This window comes from Centropristis striata, chromosome 9 (genome assembly GCF_030273125.1).
Source record: "Centropristis striata isolate RG_2023a ecotype Rhode Island chromosome 9, C.striata_1.0, whole genome shotgun sequence".
Taxonomy (NCBI): domain Eukaryota; kingdom Metazoa; phylum Chordata; class Actinopteri; order Perciformes; family Serranidae; genus Centropristis; species Centropristis striata.
Window position 1 is genome coordinate 4,132,377 of NC_081525.1, and position 25,957 is coordinate 4,158,333.

General features: G+C 35.9%; 2 protein-coding genes across 4 annotated transcripts in view; both read left to right on the forward strand.

Moving 5' to 3' along the window:
• uap1 (UDP-N-acetylglucosamine pyrophosphorylase 1) overlaps positions 1-19,337 on the forward strand; it is a 28,632-nt gene extending 9,295 nt beyond the window's left edge. Inside the window, exons 4-11 of one of the 2 annotated variants that reach the window (XM_059341941.1) lie at positions 3,289-3,464; positions 3,547-3,719; positions 8,708-8,901; positions 10,249-10,389; positions 12,682-12,870; positions 13,994-14,017; positions 16,655-16,721; positions 18,566-19,337. In XM_059341941.1, the coding sequence (XP_059197924.1) occupies positions 3,289-3,464; positions 3,547-3,719; positions 8,708-8,901; positions 10,249-10,389; positions 12,682-12,870; positions 13,994-14,017; positions 16,655-16,721; positions 18,566-18,658 (1,057 nt within the window). In that variant the 3' untranslated portion in view covers positions 18,659-19,337. The remainder of the gene's footprint in view (positions 1-3,288; positions 3,465-3,546; positions 3,720-8,707; positions 8,902-10,248; positions 10,390-12,681; positions 12,871-13,993; positions 14,018-16,654; positions 16,722-18,565) is intronic. The other variant, XM_059341942.1, reaches the window with a different exon arrangement.
• A 5,066-nt stretch (positions 19,338-24,403) lies between these two features.
• Positions 24,404-25,957, forward strand: part of ddr2a (discoidin domain receptor tyrosine kinase 2a) — a 49,121-nt gene continuing 47,567 nt past the window's right edge. For both annotated transcript variants that reach the window (XM_059341938.1, XM_059341940.1), the window contains exon 1: positions 24,404-24,564. The gene's annotated coding sequence lies outside the window, so the exon portion shown is untranslated. The remainder of the gene's footprint in view (positions 24,565-25,957) is intronic.

Sequence of the window (25,957 nt, forward strand, 5' to 3'; positions counted from 1 at the left end):
TATTAATAAATGCAAATTTTGACCAATTAGTCATGTGTGTAGACTAATTTAGACTAAGTAGGCTATTTTATTTTCATTCAAAATAAGGTTTGCGGCTCAATTCCAACAATTTTCCTCTTATTTTGGCTCTTTAGTTAGTAAAGGTTGCTGGTGTAGACTGACTGGGTGAATCGGTGCCTGGAAGGAAACTGTGAGGGAAGTTGTTAGAGGAGAAGGATTATTTCCGTGTGGAGCAGATCAAAGGACAGCTGACAGGTTTAAAGATGGAGATAACTGGAGGCAGTGAAGTGAATAAAGTCTCTATAACAGTTGTTAGAGGTTCAACAGTCGCTGCAGGTTATCTCAGAGAGACAGAATGACATAATCCTCAGCACGTCTCACACTTTAACCCTCTACGGTACGCTGCTGCCCTCAGGACACTAAACCGTTTTTGGCCTGTCATGTTTCTATAACGCATGTTTCCTTCAGGCAACATTCAGACAAGAAACCGGTTAAAAAAGTTATTAACTTTAAATGTTAAATGTTATGTAGTGAACCCAGTTGCAGCTACTGAATCTTTTACATGTTTATTAAATAAATGGTCTCTCCTCCTCCTGCTTCTCCTCCTCCTACTCCTCCTTCTCTTCCTCTCTGTCTCTCTCTCTCTCTCTGTCTCTCTCTCTCTCTCTCTCTCTCTCTCTCTCTCTCTCTCTCTCTCTCCTCCTCTTCCCCCTCCTCCTCCTCTCTCTCCTTGTCCTCCTCCTCCCCCTCCTCTCTCTCTCCTCCTCCTCCTCTCTCCTTGTCCTCTTCCTCTTCCTCCTCCTCTCTCTCCTCCTCCTCCCCCTCTCTCCTCCTCTTCCTGCTTCTCCTCCTCCTCTCTCCTTGTCCTCCTCCTCTCTCTCCTCCTCCTCCTCTCTCCTTGTCCTCCTCCTCTTCCACCTCCTCCTCTCTCTCCTCCTCCTCCTCTCTCCTTGTCCTCTTCCTCTTCCTCCTCCTCTCTCTCCTCCTCCTCCCCCTCTCTCCTCCTCTTCCTGCTTCTCCTCCTCCTCTCTCCTTGTCCTCCTCCTCTCTCTCCTCCTCCTCCTCTGTCCTTGTCCTCCTCCTCTTCCACCTCCTCCTCTCTCTCCTCCTCCTCCTCTTCTCTCTCCTCCTCTTCCTCCTCCTCCTCCTTCTCTCTCTCCCTCTCTCCTCCTCCTCTCGCCTCCTCCTCCTCCTCCTCCTCCTCCTCCTCCTCCTCCTCCTCCTCCTCCTCCTCCTCCTCCTCCTCCTCCTCTCCCTCATCTCCTTGTCTTTTTCATTTGTGCACCGTACAATGTTGCCTACGGGCAACAAACCACAAAAAAAGACAATTATAAAATTTCTTCAGATTATGTTTATTTTGTCTATTTTAAGACAAAAAAACACTCCAAACATGTTTTTCCTAACTGGCATCATAATGTGTACCATAGAGGGTTAAAGAAGTTGTTTAGTTGTTTTATTGATGCTCATCTACTTTTTATCTCTCTGGCTTTGATTCAACTGATTTCTTGTAAGTTTCGTTTTTGTTCACAGGCACTAAAGGAAGTTTCTACAACGTTCTAACAACCTCAAAAGATGTTGAAAGTTCAGAGAGTAAACAGAATTCTAACATTATTATAGGAGTATATGAAGGCCGTCCTCATGCTCAATTATTTATCATAAAACAAAAAATATCACAGACTTGGTGCCATATTTTACTATATTTGCCACTCTGGAAATGGTAAAAAATGGCCAGAAATCACACCAAAATACCTAATTAAAACAGAAAAATCCATGCTGTGATTTGGTATCAAAACTTATGACACTTTGGAGATGTCTACATTATATGGCAATTAGATGGTAAGCTCTTCTGTTCTGTAAACTGCTGTTAAATTGTCTATAAACCAGGGGAGCCTTATCCTCTGAATGCTCCAGGTCTCTAGTTTGTGGTTGTAAAGTTTCATGAGGCTGTGATTATCTGAGAGGTCACAGCAGCTCATTTTATACACTGAGGTCTGTTTCACACTGGACGGCACCTTTTCAAAATAAAAGCATCACAACATTGTAAAACACCCAGAAAATTAACAAACATGAAAAACAAGCTATATAATACAAAAACACCAATAGGAACCTTGCTAAAGGTAATTTATAGTTTATTTAAAAGTGATATAGTGTTTAGAGTATTTACTACTTTTTACTGCTATATTTGATTTACTCCACATTAACAGTCTCATCATAACATGTATTCTGATCAGTAGCAGCTCAAAACCAGATAATTTACTGTATTTTATAAAGCGATTTAATTAATATTGAGCAGAATTTAGTTCAGAGTTTTGGTCCGGCCCCTGCAACCTTTGTGGTATATATCAGGGTTCATACGGGTGCTTGAAATCCTTGAAAATGCTTGAAATTAAATGTTGTATTTTCAAGGTTTAAAAAGAGCTTGGACTTCGGATAAAGTTCTTGTAAATGCTTGAAATTCTTACTGTATTTCTCTTGTAATCTGACTATATCCATCTACAGCAGGGGTTTAAAACTCAAATTACCTGGGGGCCGCTGGAGGCAGTATCAAAATGACCAAAAAAAGACATAAAATGACCAAAAAAAAGACAGAAAAAAACGAAATTACTTTAAAAAGACACAACATGAAAAAAAGACACAAAATGACCAAAAAAGAAAAAATTACAGAAAAAAAACTAAATTACTTAAAAAAAGAAACAAAACGACCAAAAAAAGACAAAAAATTATTAAAAAAGAAACAAAATTATTAAAAAAGAAACAAAATTATTTTAAAAAGACACAAAATGATTTTAAAAAGGCACAAAATTATAAAAAATACACAAAATGACTAAAAAAGACACAAAATTACCAAAAAAGAAAAAATGACAGAAAAAAAACTAAATTACTTAAAAAAAGAAACAAAACAACCAAAAAAAGACAAAAAATTATTAAAAAAGAAAAAAAATTATTAAAAAAGAAACAAAATTATTTAAAAAAGACACAAAATTATTTTAAAAAGACATAAAATTATAAAAAAAATACACAAAATGACTAAAAAAGACACAAAATTACCAAAAAAAAGTAATTAAAGGGACCTTCCACACACAACACGGTAAGATGCCATTCATATAAAATTCACATTAAGCTTTCATATCAAGGTGGGGGCCACAAAATATCGTCACGAGGGCTGCAATTGGCCCGCGGACCGCAAGTTTGAGACCCCTGGTTTAGAGGGTGTTTTTCTAGGCCAAATCAGGTCTTAATGGGTTAAACACATAAATGTCCTGTGAATGACTTGTGTGTTGCCTTCAGGTACATCATGACCAGTGGGAGGACGATGGGCTCCACTAAGGACTATTTCTCTCGACATCACTACTTCGGCTTGGACAAGAACAACATCATCTTCTTCCAGCAGGGCATGCTGCCGGCCATGGACTACAGCGGCAAGATCATCCTGGAGAGCCGAGCCAAGCTGTCCATGGCCCCCGGTGAGCCACGCAGGGGCCCCACTCTGTTACTGTCTCACTGTGGAGTCTGTGTGTGTTTCAAACTACTGTCTCTGTGTTTCAGACGGGAACGGGGGTCTGTACAGAGCTCTGGGGAACCAGGGCATCATGGAGGACATGGAGCGGAGAGGGATCGAGTTCATCCATGTGTACTGTGTGGACAACATCCTGGTCAAAGTGGCCGACCCCTCCTTTATCGGTTTCTGTGTGAAGAAGGGAGCCGACTGTGGAGCTAAGGTGGGTCTGCAGGGTCTCTGCAGCACTTTATCAGTTTAAGATAAGATAAGTTAAGATTATTTGCAGTGTTACTGCAGCAAAGGGAGTGTGCAGCAAACAGAAGAATGATTGAAAAGCAAAAGAAAGCAAGTAAACAGTAGAAAAAAAGCAAAATATAGTAAGTCAGGGGTCTCAAACTCTAATTACCTGGGGGCCGCTGAAGGCAGTATCAAAATGACCAAAAAAAGACACAAAATTATTAAAAAAAAGACACAAAATGACCCAAAAAAACACAAAATGACCAAAAAAAGACACAAAATTGTTAAAAAAAGACACAAAATTACTAAAAAGACACAAAATTACTAAAAAAGACACAAAGTTATTTAATAAAGACACAAATTACCAAAAAAAGAAACAAAATTACCAAAAAAAGACAACATTATTAAAAAAAGACACAAAACTATTAAAAAAGACACAAAATTATTTAAGAAGGAAACAAAATTACCAAAAAAGACACAAAATTACTAAAAAAAAAAGACACAAAATTACCAAAAAAAGAATTATTAAAAAAGTTTGAGACCCCTGGTCTAAGACAATTGTACAAACTATGTTAGCAGTCAAACTCTACGAGCTGAATGTGATCCAGTCTGATCGGTCAGTCTAGTTTTGTTTAAATTCCAGGAGCTCCTAATAAGGAGGTGGATGTTGATGATATCTTTTGGTGGATGTTGATTGAGATCTCTGTCTGTCTCACATTAAAAGGTTTGGTTGGTCTGTTTGCTGCCACAACAGTTTAAACTGTCAGTTTCTAGACAACTGAACTTCCCACATCTGGCCACCGGGGGGCGGTAAAGCCCACATTGTCTCCAGCAGCGATCCATCCATTAGAGCTTTCTAGGAAGTTTCTGGGTTTGAGCCCAGAAAGAGTTTCTGTCGTGGTTTCAGATAACACGAGTGTGATGTGGAGACGACACTCTGCTGGAACAGTTTGTTGGGACACAGTGTACTTTCTCTTTGGGAAGGAAAAAAGCTTTTCAGGGTACAACAGTTGAACTGGAAACTTTTTCCACGAGTGGATAAACCAGAGTCATGATTAATTATAATGTTGTTTTTTCCCTTTTTGTTAGGATAGTAATTTGTTTCAATACAGCCAACATGCTGTACATAAAATAAATAATAAAATATATTTAGGAAGAAGATCCACCGGGAAAAAGCTGGTTTAGTCAGTTTTGTCCTTTTGTTTTCGTGACTTGTCCTCTCTTAAATATTACATTAATTAAGAAAGACAATATAAAACAACACATTACATTTTAGATAAAAGTTGCATCTGTTTTTCAATTTGAAAAGAAGTAAACAAGAAGACATTAGACCTGTATTTTAATTCACTGTAAAAAAATTCTGTAGATTTTACGGTAAAAAAACGATGACAGTAAAAGGCCATAAAATGATAAATGAGTTAATTCAGTTTTAGTAACAATGAAACACCATAAATGTATATATTAGCCAAAACAGTATTTATCAGTATTTTTTAATTTTTTAAATACATTACTGCACTGTAAAATACGCTGGCACTGTGTTTGTAGCAAAAATATACTGTAATATATATTTAAACAAGCATCATTTTGCATTTATTTTTTGTAAAAATACTTTTTCTCACTGTTAAATGTACTAAAAACCATATCTCTAACAGAAATTTACTGTAATATTTCATAGTAAAATCTTTAATTTATGCAGCATTTATAAAGTAATTTCTAGTCAATTATATGGCAGAACAGCGTTTCTTTTGATGGAAAAACTTTTAATTTTTACGGTAAAATATAAAATAAAATGGCAATCTTAAATGGGAAATCAACAGTGCTAATATAATTTTACTGTAATATTACAAAAAGTGTGTAAAAAAGTGTCTAAATCTTGACCTGAAAAGTAACTAAAGCTGTCAGCTAAATGTATAAACATATAAGTATATGAAGTGTAAAGTTACATAAAATGCAAATACTTAAGTGAAATGAAAGTACCTCAAAATTTTACTAATAATCAGGTGCAACTAAAACAGAGGATTAATGTTCCGTTAGTTAGACTATTTACATTGCAGCACACATAGAGAGTCTGATGGCTAATGGTGCGTTCAAGGTCTACACGAATGTTCGAATTTTCAAAATTGTTCCAAGCTCCAAGTTCCGACTTTCAGTGTCAATTAAACACACCATAAGGCGTTACGGTAAGAACGTGTTGGACCCGCCTTCAAAATAAAAGCAAACACATGTAGCTTTCAAAATAAAAGCACATGGATGTGTTAGCAGAATCCACCACAGAATTTGCAAGAAGACTTTCAAAACATGACGCCTTAAATAAAACATTGAAGAACCCTTATTCTCCTTTACAATAATTAATTTAAAAAAATACAATGATTAAGATGGAATTTCATGTACAAACTAAAATCCCATCATGCCCCTGGGCTGGTTGGTATCAGTTTGGTCTCCTGTTGTAAAAGTTGTTTGATTTTGTTGCCATGGTGACCACCAACAAGAGCTCCAAATAGAGAACAAACTGGCAAGAAACCTGCTTTTGTTGACTGATACTTGAATGAGTGACGGTGGTAAAGAGGTTGAATAATCTCCTGTTGGGCAACACGGTTGATCTCAGAGTTATTCACACATTTATGACATGGCAACTGCATTAAATACTTCTTAGTCACAGTTTTACTTCCACTTCTTATTCTAAATCACATGTAAATGAGGTCATGTTTGTTATCACTGTATAAAAAAAAGAAGGTTAAAAAAAACGGTAAAGTCTGGCAGCAAAAGTTGCCAAATACTTATTTATTACACTTAACTTTTCAGATAATTTCTTTAAAAATATGGATAATATACAGTAAATATCTGTATTTAAAACATGTTTATATGTAGAATAACTGAAGGTTTTCTTGTTCTTTTAATATGATGTTAAGTTTAACTTTTGCTGCCACTTTTAATCTTTTTTCATGATTTGTTTTATATTTTTTAACATTAAATTTAAAGTTTTACTGTAAAAAACCAGAAAGTTGCCTTAACTTTACAAGCAGCAATAGGTGTAATTTTTATTTATTTATTTATTTATCAACATATAATTCACTGTAATTTAATGGTCAAGACCATTAAGCCATTGAATATTACTGTAAAAATGCTCCATTATATTTATTTACAGATTACAACTTGCATTAATGATTAATATTTGTAATAAAAGTAGTTTACATTTTTTTATGGAATTTGCACTAGAAGAAAACAATAAAATCCCAATAAAATAAAACAGTAAATATCTGAATATATATATATATATATTCTGACATAAAAAGTTGATTTATTTTACAGTAAAACTAGATATAAGGAAGAATAAAGGAAAGGAACATTTAAAAATGAATTCATGATATACATTTATGTCCTATTTAATTATGTGTTTAATTGAATAATTCTATTTATCAGCTCTATCAACTTTCATTTAGTTAATCATGCATTAATCAATGACTATTTATTACTTATTTATATATACATTAATTTATACATTTTAACTGGGTCTCCTTACTGTTCTTATCTAAATATATGACTCTATATTTTTATTAAGGACTGAGCTTACTAACATTATTGTGATGTTCCTTTTTCCTGTGGAAGTGGTTTTACTGGTTTTACTGGTTTTACTGGCCGGTCTGGAACCGGGGACCTTAAAAAACCTTAAAAACACACGTTTGATATGATCCAAACCAAGACTAGGAACAGACTGATATGAACCAGAGCAGATTACGACCTTAAACTCCTAGATTTACTAAAGACTTTCAGTTTTTACTCTGGGACTGGGGACATCTTTTGGAGTAAGCCAGCATAAGTCAGAATATATAACTATATTTGTGAATATTGAACTGTGTGGATGTTAATAGGGTCCAGACTGGGCTGTTTGACGTTAGTCTCTGTGGTGGAGCTGAGAGTCCCACCCTCCGTCATAAATTACTGAGCTCCACTACTCTTCATGTGGCTTCACCCACCAACCCTCATCAGGACTCACTCTGTCATTAGCAGCCAGCAGATGGGGAGAGGGTTGTTTTTTTTTCATTCAGTGCAGATTTTAACTTGCTGGCTGTATAAAGCAGAATACAACAAATTCTGATGCTTTCCGAGTCGTTTTTAAGGCTTATTTAATTTATTTACCTAAACTTTTGGCTTGTTTTTAGTTAAATCTCTGCTTTATCTTTCTTTTTTTTCAAGAGCATTGATTGTCACAAGTACCTTTGTCAAATTTTATATCCATCAATCAATGAATCAGACTTTATTTGTACAGCACTTTTCGTACAAGAGAAATGTAACACAAAGTGCTTCACATAAAAAAAGGAGATAATAATAATAATAATAAACATGGAAACAAGCAAGAAATTAATTTATTAATAATTAGATAAAATAAATAACAAACAAAAGTAAATACTAATAACAATAAAAAGTAAAAAAGCTAGATAAAAATGATTAAAACAATATATATACTAATGAATAGTAGCAAATAAATAAATAAAATAGAAGATGTTGTAACACTGGAGGCAGGTTAGAAATTAATTAGATAAAATAAATAAAAATAAAGACAGGTAAGATAAAATATAATATATATTATTTTATATTATTATTATATATATCAAATAAATATATAAAGGAGAAGATGTTAATATAATAATATAATATAATAATTTGGACACTGAACTTAAACAGAGTACTAATATTCTTCAATTCAAGAAGATAGATACAAAAACAATATTTTCTGGAGGTATGACAATGAGGAAGGACAGTGATTTCATTTAGTTTTTCAGATTTAGGATGATGATTACAAATATGTATGGTTAATTTGGGTATGTATGTATGTATGTGAAGAAATTATAAATTATATATAAACAAGGTAGTGGTTAATCTGCTACGTTCTAGCATGTTGCACAAAGAAACCTGACTCGTATGAGCTTATAAACTTTTCATAAAAGAACTCTTCTTGTCTCTCTGTTCCAGGTGGTGGAGAAGACCAACCCGACGGAGGCGGTGGGCGTGGTCTGTAAGGTGGACGGGCTCTACCAGGTGGTGGAGTACAGCGAGATCACCTTGGCAACGGCCGAGAAACGCAGCGACGACGGCCGACTGATGTTCAACTCAGGAAACGTTGCCAATCACTTCTTCAGCTTCTCCTTCCTCAGAGACGTCGTACAGTAAGAATCACACTGAAGACACATTCTGCTCTTCTTCAGGGCTGTTTCCATTACAGTCCAATACCCAGAATGAGGCGGGTCTCACTCGTAGAAATGCTCCTAATTTGAATATGAGCTGTCCTGACAGGTCTTTTGTCCTGACTTTTTTCGTCCCTGTAGAAGAGCAGGGCCGTTTTTCTCCCCTGAAAAAAGCCTGGTTGCTGATTGGATAGAACGCTAAGCAGGATGTGACGTAGTACTCTACACGGCAACAACACGCGCCATTTGTAAAAGCCGGCAAAGCAGTGTTGCCAACTTGGCTACTTTGTCACAATATTTAGCAGCTTTTCAGACCCCCTTAGCGACTATTTTTAAAAAAGGTGACAAATCCAGCGACTTTTTCTGGTGTTATTGGAGACTTTTGGAGACTCGTTCTTACTTTTATTAACGAGCCGCTGGGGCTCGTTAAGAAGAGTAAGAATGAGTCGAAAGGCACAGTCCTCCTGCAGCAGTCTCTCCCAGCTGCAGAGCCAGAGGGGATGTTAACCCCTTAGCGTCCAGTCTGCAAATTGCTAACAGGCTAACAGTTAGCTCTGTAGCAGTACAGTGTGTATGTGCTAACAGGCTAACAGTTAGCTCTGTAGCAGTACAGTGTGTATGTGCTGCTGCAGGAGGTGTTCACTTAGCGATCTCTGTTTGTTTACAACAAGCACCGGACACTCTGTGCACAGTTAGTGATGCCGGTTAATTCACAATCACTGTGTTTATGATCAGCGGGGAAGCTGTGCATAATTAGCCATGCTGGTTTGTTTATGATCAGCTGCTGACGTTGTGCACAGTTAGCGACGGCGGCCACAGTTGCATCTCCTGTGTTTAATCCGTTGTGTATGTGATCACGGTCGAAACTGTTGCTAAGCGATTACGCGACAATATAAAACCGTACGTCACCTCCAGAGTCTCTAAATCCCTCTGGGGACTTTTTTTTTTGTAATGGAGACACGCAGAGTGAGCGACATTTGAGAGGGCGTGGCCTGAGACTTTCCCAGCGGCCACTCTTCCCTTAAAGGAAACACGGCTGTTGATCCATTTGCGCCAGTAGATTTAATCTAAATTCACTTATAAATCAAACAAATTAATTTGCTTTATCCGATTTTCAGATTTATCTTGGAAATATATGCATTTTTTAGCACATTTTTAATGGTTTGATAACTCATTTGCATTTCTAAACATAACATTTCAGAAAACTAATATATTGTCTAATATGTAAAAATAACAAACCTGGGAAGTTTCATGGTGGTAGAACCCCCCCTCTCTCTATCTGTTATAAAGTAAATGTTCTGCAGCTTCTTTTCTCTGTTTCTGCATCAGGAAGTACGAGCCACAGCTGCAGCACCACGTGGCCCAGAAGAAGATCCCTTATGTGGACGGCAAGGGTCAGCAAATCAAACCAGACAAACCAAACGGGATTAAAATGGAAAAGTTCGTCTTTGACATCTTCCAGTTCGCCAGGTGAGTTACAGAGCATTTTTTCCACAGAGGGCACAGAGTGAGAGAGCTTTAACCCTCTGGAGTCACAAAAGCTCCAAATAATCCAGACTTCTTCATGACATCCAGACTAGAAAACAAAGCAGCGTGGAGCCCTACTGTAAATTTACCTCTAAAGTTCTGGCTGTAAACTCCATGAGGCCAGTTTCAGTTTGATGATGATATACCAAGTAAAACTGGAGACAAGCTCAAACAGATTTAGTATAAAATGATAGAACTGGATGGAACCCTCTTATATGGTTATATGGTATTATATTTGTTCACATTTGCAACATTTAAAATTCTTTATTGCGCATGATAGTGTTTTGAAAGTAAAAAAAAGATTCAAAATCACATTTTATGTTGGACTAAAGGACTAAAAAAGACACAAAATGACAAAAAAAGAAACAAAGACACAAAATGACTAGAAAAAGACACAAAATGACTAAAAAAGACACAAAATGACAAAAAAAGAAACAAAATGACTAAAAAAAGACAAAATTACTAAAAATGACACAAAAAGACAAAATAACCAAAAAAGACACAAAATGACAAAAAAAGAAACAAAAAGACACAAAATGACTAAAGACACAAAATGACCAAAAAAGACACAAAATGAGACGACAGAATGACCAAAAAAAACCCCACAGTAGGCACAAAATGACAAAAAAGACACAAAATAACAAAAAAAGACACAACAACAGATACAATTTGACCAAAAAAGACACAAAATAACCCAAAAAAGACACAAAATTACTAAAAAAGACACAAATTGACCAAAAAAGACACAAAAAGACACAAAATAACCCAAAAAAGACACAAAATGACTAAAAAAGACACAAAATAACCCAAAAAAGACACAAATTGACCAAAAAAGACACTAAAAAGACACAAATGACCAAAAAACACACAAAATGACTTACAAAGACACGAAAAGACATGAAGAGGATTAAAAATGGACAGTATAGCCCTTTAAGACTCCACAGAGTTGACGTCCTGAGAGAACAGTGGAGGTGTTCTGCTCCTCTCTGAGAGGAGGCTGGTTCTCCTCCTGGCAGCCTTCAGGCTCCTTCATCTGTCCCTCCATGCATCAGCCAGCCCCCTTTTTCCAGTCTGATCCGACCCAGCAGCCCGATGCTGCCGTGGCTCCGAGGCTGGTCCTGCCAGCTCCCTGCAGGAGGACGGAGGTTTTATGAGCTGTTCACTCCTTCCACCTCCTCCTCCTCCTCCTCCTCCTCCTCCTCCTCCTCCTCCTCCTCCTCCTCCTGCTGCATGACATCAGGCCTGAGCCGCGTCACTGCTAATAGAACGATACGTCTAATGAAAAGATTCCCGTAACGACTGACTGGTGGAAAAACACAGCAGACACGTCCAGCTTCCTCTCCAGGTTTTAGCCGTTGAATTTCAAAGTAAAAGAGAAGAGAAACGGGTTTCTCCAGATGGGCTGACTCACTCTGCAGCACATTTTTAAAAAATGTTTTTTTTTTTCTGCTCTTTCTCAGTTCTGTTTGGCCGAGGATCGTTAATCCGTCACGTTCCATACATTATGTATGACTGCCAATTGCTTCCACTATGTATTGCATAGGTCTCAAACTCGCGGCCCACGGGCCAATTGCGGCCCTCGTGACGATATTTTGTGGCCCCCACCTTGATATGAAAGTTTAATGTGAGTTTTATTTGAATGACACTTTACCGTGTTGTGTGTGGAAGGTCCCTTTAATTACTTTTTTTTGGTAATTTTGTGTCCTTTTTTTAAAAATAATTTAGTGTTTTTTCATTTTGTGTCTTTTTTTTTGTAATTTTGTGTCTTTTTTGGTAATTTTGTGTCTTTTTTTAGTAATTTTGTGTCTTTTTTTGGTAATTTTGTGTCTTCTTAGTAATTTTGTGTCTTCTTTTTTTGTAATTTTGTGTCTATTTTTGGTAATTTTGTGTCTTTTTTAGTAATTTTGTGTCTTTTTTGGTAATTCTGTGTCTTTTTTTGGTAATTTTGTGTCTTTTTTAGTAATCGTGTGTCTTTTTTTGGTAATTTTGTGTCTTTTTTTTAAGTAATATTGTGTCATTTTTGGTAAGTTTGTGTCTTTTTTGGTAATTTTGTGTCTTTTTTGGTAATCGTGTGTCTTTTTTGGTAATCGTGTGTCTTTTTTTGGTAATTTTGTGTCTTTTTTTAGTCATTTTGTGTCTTTTTTAGTCATTTTGTGTCTTTTTTGGTCATTTTGTGTCTTTTTTGACATTGTGTTTGTGTCTTGGTGCTGACGTTCTGCTCTGTGTGTCCACCAGGACCTTCGTGGTGTACGAGGTTCTGCGGGAGGACGAGTTCTCCCCGCTGAAGAACGCAGACAGTCAGGATGCGAAGGACACGCCCACCACGGCCAGACACGCCCTCATGTCCCTGCACCACCGCTGGGTGCTCAACGCTGGAGGACACTTCATCGATGAGAACGGCAGACACGTCCCCGCCATCCCCAGGTGACCTCAGCCGCCACGCTGACACACACACACACACACACACACACACACACACACACACACACACACACACACATCATGTGTGGCATGCACACAGGAAGAAACCGGTCCTTCGTGGTCACTCTCCACACTTTGAGTACAAACTAAACTGTCCAACAGAGTCGAACTGCAGCAACTACACAAAGAGTAAAACTGAGAGAAACTGATTTAAAGTGTTTTAATGTGTTTTAACTGGCCAGATGAATGGGTTATAGGTAGGTTAGTGATATGACTCTTATTTCTACATGTATTGATGATGTAATTTTTACGCTAAAAAATCATGATGATTTATTTGACCTTTGACCCCAAAAATGTAGTAACTGCACTCTGGTTTTGCTGTAAAACATGGGTCTCAAACTCAAGGCCCGCGGGCCAATTGTAGCCCTCGTGACAATATTTTGTGGCCCCCACCTTGATTTTTTTGGGTAATTTTGTCTTTTTTTAATAATTTTGTGTCTTTTTTAATAATTCTGTGTCTTTTTTAAATAATTTTGTGTCTTTTTTTAAAATAATTTTGTGTCTTTTTTTTAAATAATTTTGTGTCTTTTTTTAGTAATTTTGTGTCTTTTTTTAGTAATTCTGTGTCTTTTTTTTTTTAGTAATTTTGTGTCTTTTTTTGTAATTTTGTGTCTGTTTTTGGTCATTTTGTGTCTTTTTAAAAATAATTCTGTGTCTTTTTTTGGTCATTTTGTTTCTTTTTTAAGTAATATAGCTTTTTTGCATTACTATTAGAACCTTTTACAGCAAAACCAGAGTGCTACATTTGTGGGGTCAAAGGTCAAATAAATCATCATGATTTTTGAGCTTATAAATTACATCATCAACACATGTAGAAATAAGTGTCATATCTATTATCTACCTATAACCCATTTATCTGGCCAGTAAAAACATAAAAAACACTTTAAATCATTTTTTCTCAGTTTTACCCTTTGTGTAGCTCCTGCAGTTAGACTCTGTAGGGCTGTGTGTGCATTGCCTTTTTTTTTTGTTTTGTGTTTTGGACATAATATCCTTTAGCCTCACCCTCTCACCTCCTTCTCTCATGCTTGGTCTTGCTCCTGTGTGTCCCCTGCAATGTTTCCAGAGACGGAGCGCCGAGCACCACAAAGTAACTATTATTATCCCCCTGCAGTACTGCTAGAGTGCATGGTGACGGGGTCCTGGCTTTCCTTCCCGCTCTCGCTCAGACGTGTTAACACCATATAACATTACATCTGATCCACTTTCCTTCATTACCACTGAGTCGGAGGAATCTGTGGACATATTTCTGTCTGCTGCCAGTCGGTGGTGATGAAGGAAACGACAGCGAGGATCAGTTCAGACGTCTGAAACACAGCGTCCCTCTCAGCCTCCTGCTCTCATGATGGACGCTCTCAATGAGCTGCTGACGGATCATTTTCCCCTCAGATGGTTGCTACTAATACACAAAATGTATTGCATGCTGGGTAATGTGCAGCGGTCACACTTTCTGTGGCGACGCTGCTGTAGACGATGAACTTGTTGATTTGTGAGTAAAGTCGTCATGACGATGAGCCGTTCTTTGCTTGCTTGTTTCTCAGCCTTTTGAGTCTAAATCCATCTGCTTTTTTCCCCCAAAAAACATACAGGTACATTTAAAAATATTAGAATATCATGAAAAAGTTCATTTCAGAAAGTGAATCTCATACATTATATAGATTCATTATGCTTAGAGCGAAATATTTCAAGCCTGTTTTGTGTAAAACTGCAAAAAAACAAAAGTAGATGATGATGATGTCGATGTGGAACAGAAACAATTCTTGTTTTTTTTAAAATATTTTTTGTATGTTGACTGTTTCTATTTTTATTTTCTATTAATGCTGCTGTTTTTGAATGTTTGGTAGTTTTGAGCAGGGCGGAAGTTGTTTAAGAGGTTTATGCAGAAAAAAGTAGAACATTTTTAAAAGTTTTTTAAACTTTAAAGTTTTATTGCGTTTTTTTGGAAGTGGACAATTTCAATTTAAGCTTGTAAAAGTCCTGAAAGTTTGGAAAATGCGTATTTTAACCATTCAAGGTTTGAAATGCTTGTAATGTAGTCCTTGAAAAATGCTTGATTTTCAACATAATGTGGTTTAATTTAATCTACAAAATCACTCAAGTCAAAAATAAATAAGGCTTGTTTTTTTCAGAATGAGAAGTTTAATTGCCAAGTAAAGTAAGTTTTCACATACAGATTTGCTTTGTTATAGTGGAGCATAAGAACAAGCAAGGTACTAAAAGTATAAATAGAGATTGAGGGAAGTACTGGATTCAAAAACAGCAGCATGAATAGAAAATAAAAATAGAAACAGTCAACATACACATTTTTTTTTTTGCAGTTTTTCACAATACAGGCTTGAAATATTTCACTCTATGTGTAATGAATCTATATAATATACGAGTTTCACTTTCTGAAATAATTGACAAATTGAACTTTTTCACGATACTCATATTTTTTGAGATGTAGCTGTAATAATAAATGAGCATGTGCTTCATTCATGTTATTCTGGCTCTTATTAAAGGGTGTGCTTTTTAAGGTGTGCTTATTTTTCTTGATTATTGAGCTTTTCCTCCGTTCTAATGAAACAGCCGCGTGGGCAGCTGCTCACAAAACACCCTGATGTGTGATTAGTGGTTTTTGTCTGTAATGATTATCTAGAAATAAAACCAGTTGAGTGATGGGAACGTGGCGGTAAATCCCCCTAAAGTTCCAAGCAGTGGAGGAGATAAAAGCACGTACCTGTCATTCATCTGTTTTCTTCTACAGCAGGGGTCTCAAACTCTAATTACCTGGGGGCCGCTGGAGGCAGTATCAACATGACCAGAAAAAGACACAAAATTACAACAAAAAAAGACTCAAAATGACAGAAAAAACGCTAAATTACTTAAAAAAGACACAAAATGACCAAAAAAGAAACAAAATGACCAAAAAAAGACACAAAATGACTGAAGAAAACTAAATTACTTAAAAAAGACACAAAATGACCAAAGAAAGACACATAATTACCAAAAAAGACACAAAATGACTATAAAAAGACACAAAATGACCAAAAAAAGACACAGAATTACCAAAAAAGACAACATTATTTAAAAAATACACAAAGTTATTAAAAAAAGAGACAACATTATTAAAAAGACACAAAATTATCAAAAAAAGACACGTAACTACCAAAAAAGACAACATTATTAAAAAAATACACAAAATGATTAAAAAAAGACACAAAATTACTAAAAAAAGACACAAAATTACCAAAAAAAGTAATTATAGGGACCTTCCACACACAACACAGTAAAGTGCCATTCATATAAAACTCACATTAAACTTTCATATCAAGGTGGGGGCCACAAAATATCATCACAAGGGCTGCAATTGGCCCGCGGGCCACGAGTTTGAGACCCATGGTGTAGAACTAAAACCAGTTGAGTGATGGTAACGTGGTGGTAAATCCCCCTGAAGTTCCAAGCACTGGGAGGAGATAAAAGCTCCGTCCCTGTCACTCACCTGTTTCTCTAGAGCAGGTGTGTTACGGTCAGAGGGCTAATAATCACGCCTCATGTTTGGGATGATGAAGCTCTGATTCTCTGCCTTTGATCTCTAATCACAAGCTGCAGTAGAAGAACAGCTGTTGGTCCAGGACGTCCAGCTGCTTCTCTCCACTCCTCCCTCTGCTTCTCATCACTCACTCACTCTCTTTCATGTTTTCTTCTTCTTCTGATCCTCCCTGGATCTGATCGTTTCCTTCTCCAGCCTGAAGGACGGAACCGACCTGCCAATCAAGTGTGAGATCTCCCCATTGGTGTCCTACGGGGGAGAGGTAAGGAGGCGGGGCTCCACATGTTCTTCTGCTCCTGTATGAATGTATCATAGACTGTAGCATTAACTGGAGCATTAACTGGGTTGTTGGTTTAAGCTAGCAAAAAAACAAAAACAAAATGTTTGTTACTGATTTCTGTTAATGATTGTCATTAATGACATTTAATGAACAAAACGTTCAAATAAACTGTCATTAAATGAAAATACAATGAAAGGGTCAAAGTTATGAGACCAAACCGGGAAACGTCCTTTTTTATATCTATATAATGTTATATATAACTTTATTGACACGTTGCCGTGGATACGCATTGTTCTGCTTCTCTCCTGGTGACGACTCGCCTTGTTAGTGACCTGTCAATCAAAGGTTGCCACGCCCCAAATCATACGATTCTTTATCTTCTATTTTCTTCTAAATGGGGCCATTATTAGAACTATTGACATCAAATTGCCTTGAAGAAAATTGAGACCATAGTGTTGTCCTGAAAAAAAAAAACATTTCTGAGGTAATAAATCAAGTGAGAAGTTTCAAATTTTGCACTGAAATGAATGGGATTTTTTTTTGCAGCCAAACTTAGCCCCCCCTACTGGAATTTTCGGTAAAATGCAGCTTAAGGCACTTCCTGGTTTGCTTCCACGCTCAGACACGGATAAGACAAACATAGTTACACATGTACTCAAACTGTTAATTTAGTGAATCACTTTTTGTATCACTACGCTTCTAATGCACAACGTCATTATTGACCCATGTGTGTAAACTTGATATAATAATACAAAAACTGTTTTTCTTCATAAAGTATATATATATATCCTTTATTTAACCAGGTAAAAAAGTCTCGTTGAGATTTTAAAAATCTCTTTTACAAGAGAGACCTGGCCAAGAAGGCAGCATAAAAGTGACAGGGTTACAACATTTTAAACACAATTTACATGAACAATTGAATACAAATCCAGCCATCACAACATCAATGAAAGAGCGTCAAGTAGAGACTTATAAGGAGCAGTCACACTGACTAAGGGAAATTATTTCTTCATCCTTAAGAAACGATTTAAATTCACCAATTGTGATCAACTCAGACAATAAGTATGAAAGGAAAAATGGATATATTTAATCTGTTATAATGTTGTGCGTTAGAAGGTGTTTATGTGTTGTGCATCAAAGGGTTAAGAAAACAATTCTTGCATTAAAACCCCCATAAAAAGACAGCATGTGATCAATTACAAGACAATCTAGGATACCAAGGAAAAGTAATAAAGTGATAAGAACAGAAATAAAAGGAATACTATATACAGTATGTGCCATGTGAGCAATTCTCATTGGACTCAGCAGCATCGTCTTCATATAAAACAGGGGTGTCAAACTCAAATACACAATGGGCCAAAATTTAAAACTTGAATAAAATCGCGGGCCAACATTGAACAAATGAACCTTTTAATATATACCAAACATGTTTTGCTTTAACATTAAATATGGAACCAGCAACACTTATAAACATACAATATATAACTAAATAGTGCAGACATGCATAATCTAATTTCAAATAAAAAACACATCAATGTCATTGCATCCTTCTGATTTAAATATCAAAATAAAATTTTTCAACAGGTTAATACATTTAAAAATAAAATAATAATAAATCTAGTATTAGAGGTAAATGCGCCGTATAATAACGGCGGGTCAGCTTTTATAGTACAATAATATAATAATTTGATATTGGCTCGCGGGCCAAATAAAATTACACTGCGGGCCAAATTTGGCCCGCAGGCCAGAGTTTGGCACCCCTGATTTAAAACAACCATGTGATCCTGAAATAATCAAACAAAATCCTCGTGTTTTATTGCTTTTAGGGTCTGGAAGATCTGGTGAAGGGACGAGAGTTTCAGCCAAACCTGATGATCGACCAGAGCGGAGTCCACGAGCTGGTGAAGAACGGAGTGTAGACAACAAGAAAGAGAGAGAGAAAAGAGAGAGAGACAACCCAAAGACCAACCTCCATTTGTCTCTTCAACATTTGAGGGGGGGAACTGTGATGTCACCACTGTGCAATAATAACAAAAATAATCGCGTGCATGAGTTCATGAAAGAGGCTCCAAAAAAAATGAATGAACGAGCGAGATGAAGTTTACTTTTCAAAGTTTTCTCTGCTTTTTTTTTTGTGTTGATGTTTTACTTTAGTTCTTATTTGTTTTTAAGAGCACTTGAACACGACAACAATTAGATGAAGGACGAAATCCCTGTCACACGACTGGACGAAGCAGTCTTCAGGTGCATCTATTTATTTTGCTTATGAGACTTATTTTTATATGTAGTGATGGATGCAACATATAGGTGGAAAAACTGGCATCGAGTCATTTTACCAGGTGATTTTTATATGACATAGGACGATGGGAAGCTGTTTCTAAACTAGCATGTAATCAAGGTACATGGTGCGGCTGTGGGGGGGTATTTATAATATCGGCTTCTTTCTGCTTGTAATCATTGAAGATTAGATATTATTCAGCTTTAAGAGACGCTTTGATTTTTATCATCTTTATTAAAGAAATTTCTTAACTGGAAAACCCTCTGATTTGTGTTGGTTTTTTTATTCATTTAAAATTAATTTTGGTAAGTTTTCTGGCAAATCAGAGACCAACATGTGAATGTGTTAGTGCATGGGTCAAAATGACCAAAAAATTACCAAAATTACTAAAAAAAAGACACAAAATGACCAAAAAAATACACAAAATTACTAAAAAAAGAAACAAAATGACCCCAAAGACACAGAATTGCCAAAAAAGACACAAATATATTAAAAAAGTTACAGAATTACCAAAAGGAAACAAAATGACTTAAAAATGACACAAAATACTAAAAATAATGCTAAATTATTTGAAAATGACACAAAATTACCAAAAAAATTCACAGAATTACCAAAAGACACATAATTGTTTAAAAAAAAAAAGACACAAAATGACCCAAAAAAGACACAAAATGACCGAAAAGTACACAAAATTACCAAAAAAGACAGAAAATTATTTTTTTTAAAACACAAAATTACCAAAAAAGGACAAAGTATTACCAAAAAGACACAAAATGACCATAAAACACAACATTACTACAAAAAGACAGTTATTAAAAAAAGACACAGAATTATCAAAAAAGACACAAAAAAAGACACAGAATTACCAAAACAAGACACAAAATTACCAAAAAAAGGAATTAAAGGGACCTTCCACATACAACACGGTAAAGTGCCATTCATATAAAACTCACATTAAACTTTCATATCAAGTTGAGGGCCACAAAATATCGTCACGAGGGCCACAATTGGCCCGCGGACCGTGAGTTTGAGCCCCATGTGTTGGTGTGTTCTCTGGCTCTTGTGTGTCTGCAGGTTGTGTTTTTTGCATTATAGCTGCTGGTGTTGAATCAGAGTTTCCAGCACATGGTTTATGTTTAAGAAGGCCGGAGCATGCAACGCTGCTGCACAGACTCAGGAAACTTTCTTTGCGGCTCCTTTCTGACTCATTTTCTTTCTCACTCTTCAGCGCCATGATTACTGCATTACGATGTGAAGTAACTGTAGTTATGGGTACTTTAGCAGAGAAACACTTACTCTACAGATTTTAATGTACTGAGGAAGAGATCTTCAGTCCAATGTCTAATGAGACTAGGGGTTTGCAAAAATGACGGAACATTTCCTGTAATTATCCAAGGAAATTTGAACTTAATTTTTATTGTAGTTACTGAAGTGTAATTGAGTTTAGTGATGACTCTTCTCTCTAAATGTGCTTTCACTCCACACATGAGAGACTGGTCATTTTAATGTAAAGAGAAAGAAGCAAAAAAACAACAACAAAAGGCCTTAAATCAAGGGATGGGCAATTAATTTTCCCAAGGGGCCACATGACAACAAAGGTTGCAGGGGCCGGACCAAAACTCAGAACTAAATTTCTTTGCTATTTATTATACTTCGCTATTTATTAAATCTTTATTTACTTTTTACGTATAAGGGCTACGTGCAAGTTAAGATGCACTTTATATTCTTAAAAATGGGTACTCCCAATATCATATAATTACCATTGCTGGTATTTAATTAATGTAATGGGTATTAACCCTCTGGACTCTCCAAAAGTGCCAATGCGCGGCTTCTTCATCACATCCAGACGTAAAAACAAAGCAAAAAAAGACACAAAATGACCAAAAAAGACACAAAATGAGAAGACAGAATAACAAAAAAAAAAACCCCCACAGAAGACACAAAATGACAAAAAAGACATAATAACTAAAAAAGACACAACAGACACAAAATGACCAAAAAAGACACAAAATTACAAAAAAGGACACAAAACGACCAAAAAAGACGCAAAATGATAAGACAGAATAACAAACAAAAAAACCCCACAGAAGACACAAAATGACAAAAAAAAAGACATAATAACTAAAAAAGACACAACAGACACAAAATAACTAAAAAAGACACAACAACAGACACAAAATGACCAAAAAATACACAAATGACCAAAAAAGATGAGAATGATAAGACAAGATAAGATGACATGTTATGATAAGACTGTTAATGTGGAGTAAATCAAATATAGCAGTAAAAAGTAGTCAATACTCCAATCACTATATCACTTTTGAATAAACTGTAAATTACCTTTTGCAAGGTTCCTATTGGTGTTTTTGTATTATATAGCTTGTTTTAAATCTTCTAGGTGTTTTACAATGTTGTGATGCTTTTATTTTGAAAAGGTGCGGTCCAGTGTGAAACGGGTGCTTTAACTTTGAAAGGTAATGACAGGAAATAACAGGTGTAACGGTTAAATAGAAAACTAACGGTAAATTATAACGAGTGCGTCGTAATTCATATAAAGTTGATATAAATAGTGCAAGAAACGGTCCCTGGTCAGAGAACTACATGCTTTCATGTAAGTTTTATTTTTATTTAAAAAAAATAATATTTCAGTAAACCAGTAGTGTTCAAGTTTCAACTTTTTAACACCTGCAAGATTTTGCGAGCTAGCTGTGTTTTAAAGTACTTTTTTGTTGTTAGTTATGTTTCTACTTAGCTAACTCACTACATGGCGCTTTTCTTATGTATCTGACAAATTAATGGATTTATTTGGCAGAGTATTCTATTATTTATGCGTATGATATGTCAAATACAAATAGATAACCACAATATTTCCATTTAATTCCGTTTCCCCCTGTTAATTCCCATATATTTTATTAATTTAAATGGGGTCTTAGTGTCTTCAGTTATTAGCAGACATGTAAAGCTTTGGTGCAGCAGAGCTTTCAGCTAAATGCTAATGCTAGCATGACAACATACAGTGACGATGCTAACATGCTAATGTTTAGCTGGTGGAAGAAGTATTCACATCTCTTACTGCAGTAAAAGTACTAACACCACACAGAAATGACTCCACTACAAGTAAAAAGTCCTGTTTTCAAAACTTAACTGAAGTAAATGTACAAAAGTATCAAAAGTAAAAGTAGACACATAAATGACATTTTTTTAGTTACTTTAAACTTTAAACTACTTCTACTCCACCAGATCTCAGAGAACAATATTTTACATTTTTTACTCCACTCTGACAGCTTTAGTTACCTTAGAGGTTTAAGATATTTGCATACGAAAAATATAAAGAAGTTATAAAAAATAGGATCAAATAAAACTACCTGACAAAAATTAAATTAGACAAAACAATTAGTGGTTGAATCAATTAGTCAACTGGCAGAAAATGATTTGGCATCACTGTATTATTAATTAAAAAAAAAACAGTAATTGGAGATAATAATCTGTAATTATTTAATTGTAAAAATAATAATTACAGTCTGGTTGATAGTTCACCTTGAACAACTGCAACAATGAAATCCTGCTTTTACATGAATGTTAGAGTAGTCATAACTTTTTTGAATGTATAATAGTATCAGTCACATCTATATCTGGACTGAGTACTTTTATTTTTTATCCTTTGAACACATTAGGCGAATTATTCTACATATTTTCAAAGCAGGACTCCAATTGTAACACAAGTACTTTGAGTATTTTTACATTGTGGCATTCTTATTCTTCTTCCTCCACTGGTGCTTCAACTGCCCAAGGAGCAACTTCTTCCTCTTTTCTGTATTAAACTCAGTGGCCCTCTCACTGCGGTTGGTCACTGCCTTAATCGTCAAACCAGATCATGAAAAGTGTGAGTCAAGTGTCAGAGCGAAGTTGTCCTCTGCTGATGTCATAAAGTGAGTTTTGTTGCTGATGTGGCCTGAACCGCTTGACTGGACAAAAGATATTCATACATATTTCGAAATATGAAGGTTTCCAAAATGCTGTGACTGCTTGTTTCTGAATGAGCAAAAGTGTTTCCTGATGAGGTAGACAAACCATCCTGTACTACAATAAAGACTGGAAGGACTAAATTGGAATTGAAGGATGTTATTGTCTAAGTGAGATTTTCTTCTGCTTTTTTAACGCTTTGGTCCAAACTGAAATATTTCAACAACTATTGAATGGATTGTAATTAAATTCTGAATTTGTTAAGACATTCAGGGTCCCCAGAGGATAAAGTCTTTGGACTTTGGTGTCCTCTTGACTTTTTCCTCAAGTGTGGTTTTGATTTAACCCTCTGGGCCCACTATACTATATTCCCCTTTCACACCCTTCGGGCTGAAAATGCCCACTTCCAAAAAAATGCTATAAAAACTTTACAGATTAATATTTTTCTCTACATTTTCCCACATAAACCTTTTAAAAAACTTACGCCTTGTTCAAAATGACCAAATATTCAATCATTTTGAGGATTTAAACCCTTTAAATGCCAGTTTGATTACATGATGTCACTGTTTTTCAAAGGAAAAAAAACACACAAAAATGTAGTTATTTTACATATAATAAATGATTTTTGGCTGGGGCGTTGCTTTTTATCACAGCCTTGGAATATGTCAAAGACGGAAGACATGTCCACTTCCAAAAAAGGCTATAAAAATATTACTATTATCTATATAAATGATTAAATATTTGATAGTTTTGATCAGGACTGAAGTTGATTTGAAGATTTAACCCAAAAAAAGTTGAAAAAAATATATGTCAGTATATTTTTGTCAGTGACATTGTGCAGTCAAACTGGCATTTAAACGATAAGTATGCCAAAAATAGTTAAACATTTTATAGTTTTGAGCATTTTATAGTTTAATCTGTAAAGTTTTTAACACATTTTTTTGTGTGTGGGGGGGATATGTAATATATGTAAAAATCTGAGTGGGTTCATTACTTTTTCTTTTGATACTTTATGTACATTTTGATGCTTTTGTACTTTAACTTCAGTAAGATTTTGAATGCATTTTGACTTTTACTCGTCGTGGAGTAATTCTGCAGTGTGGTATTAGTACTTTTACTGCAGTAAGGGACCTGAATACTTCTTCCACCGCTGAACGTTACCTTGAATTACGGTCTCTTGAGCCTCTAGCTGTCAAAGAAAGACTCTTTCAGGAGGAAGAAAGCTTTCTGATTGAACGTTGGATTCGGCCTTAATTGAAACCTTATGTGTGGCATGTGGAATTCTGGGACTTTGGCATTTTCCCAAGAATCCACAGAATGTGGAGGGTTTTTTTTCTCTCTCCCTCTCTCTCTCTCTCTCTCTCTCTCTCTCTCCCTCTCTCTCTCCTCTCCCTCTCTTTTTTTCCTATGTGCAGGGGTGTCTTACATCAGCCCAGAGAGCCTTGGTGGTGAAGGCAACTGACGGACTGAGAGAAAGAGAGAGAGAAGGGCTCAGATTGTAACATCCAGCCGTCTTCACTTCCACTGGAATAATCTAAAACCACCTCTGAACAAATGGTCCGGAAAGGATAAGACATCTTAGAAGTAAGTCATCCTTTTTCTTTTATAACTCAGAACTCTTTCCTATTTTATATTTGATCGTTTTGGACCAGAAAGTTAGAACTACAACTCCCTTCCTCTAAGCCTGTGAGAGAACCTAAAAGTTTCCTCAAAGTATTTCATAGCTGGAGCCTCAGCTGCACGTTTGAACTCCATGTACCTTTTTGTGAAAAGTAAGTGCTGTTTGCATGGCAGACTAGAAGAGTGGACAGCAGAGCAGAGCAGAGAGCGATGCCAGATCCAAACGGCGCTCTGCTCTGCTGCACATCCAGCTGTTTCAGACTGAAGATAGTGTTTGACTTTGCTGCGGTTGGACGTGATTAAGGCTCATTCTGTTACATTTAAACACATTTCAACTTAACAAAAGAGCATGAATGAAGGAAGCTGTTTCTTCCAGCAGAAGTCTTTAAAAACCCTTTAAACTAAATCTTTTATCCCACAGACGCCTGTCTTAACAAATAACAGACAAAGGATTGAAGTCTGTACTTCTGTCTGGAGGGTTGGAGTGTTTACTGCCTCTCTATTGTGCAAGGCTCCTCTTTTAACAAGCGACAGGCGATAAAAGTGTAACTAATGTAAAAATGATGTGACTTCTTATATGAATGCCTCGCGTCAAGCTCACACACATTCTTTGTTTGCTTTATTGTGGCGGGGTAGTCAGGAGTATGTTTTGGAAAAGTTAAACAACTGACTCATTTATGGTTTACTGTGGTCAGCTGATGAAATGCTCAAGTTACAGCTTTGAAATAGATTTCTGTGTCCTGGAAATACATGTCACAGAGGTGGTGTGTGTGTGTGTGTTTGTGTGTGTGTGTGTGTGTGTGTGTGTGTGTGTGTGTGTGTTGGTCAGTGTTATGTAGGTGTTACGCAGGTGGTATGTAGGTGTCCTCCTGTGGTATGTGTTCACACACACAGAGGCCTCTTTTCTTTCTACCTGGTTGCAGTTTTGTCGGTAACTGGACACAGAAGAGTTGTGTGAAGAGTTAAGAATATTCTGGGTGATTCTCATGAACATGGTGCAGCTCATAGCAAAAATCCAAGAGCATTAAATACATATTTTCTCTGACCCTTTATAACATATGCAATCTAAAGTCACTGTTTAATATGGATTTGTAATCTATTTTGAAAACTTTTAAGGTATTTTCTGACATTTTTAGAGACACTGTGAGCAACAAAATTAATTACCGTAACACATTTTTAAATAGAAATAAAAAATAACAAAAGTTTTTCTTCTTTTTTTTTCTTTGGCAAGCACTTAAATATGCTCAGGGTTAGCTGGTATCACCAAAATGTATTTATTAATTAAAATAAACACATATTTTAATGCAAACAATTCTATCATTACTGTAACATTAAACCATTTTTCTCATCAATTGTC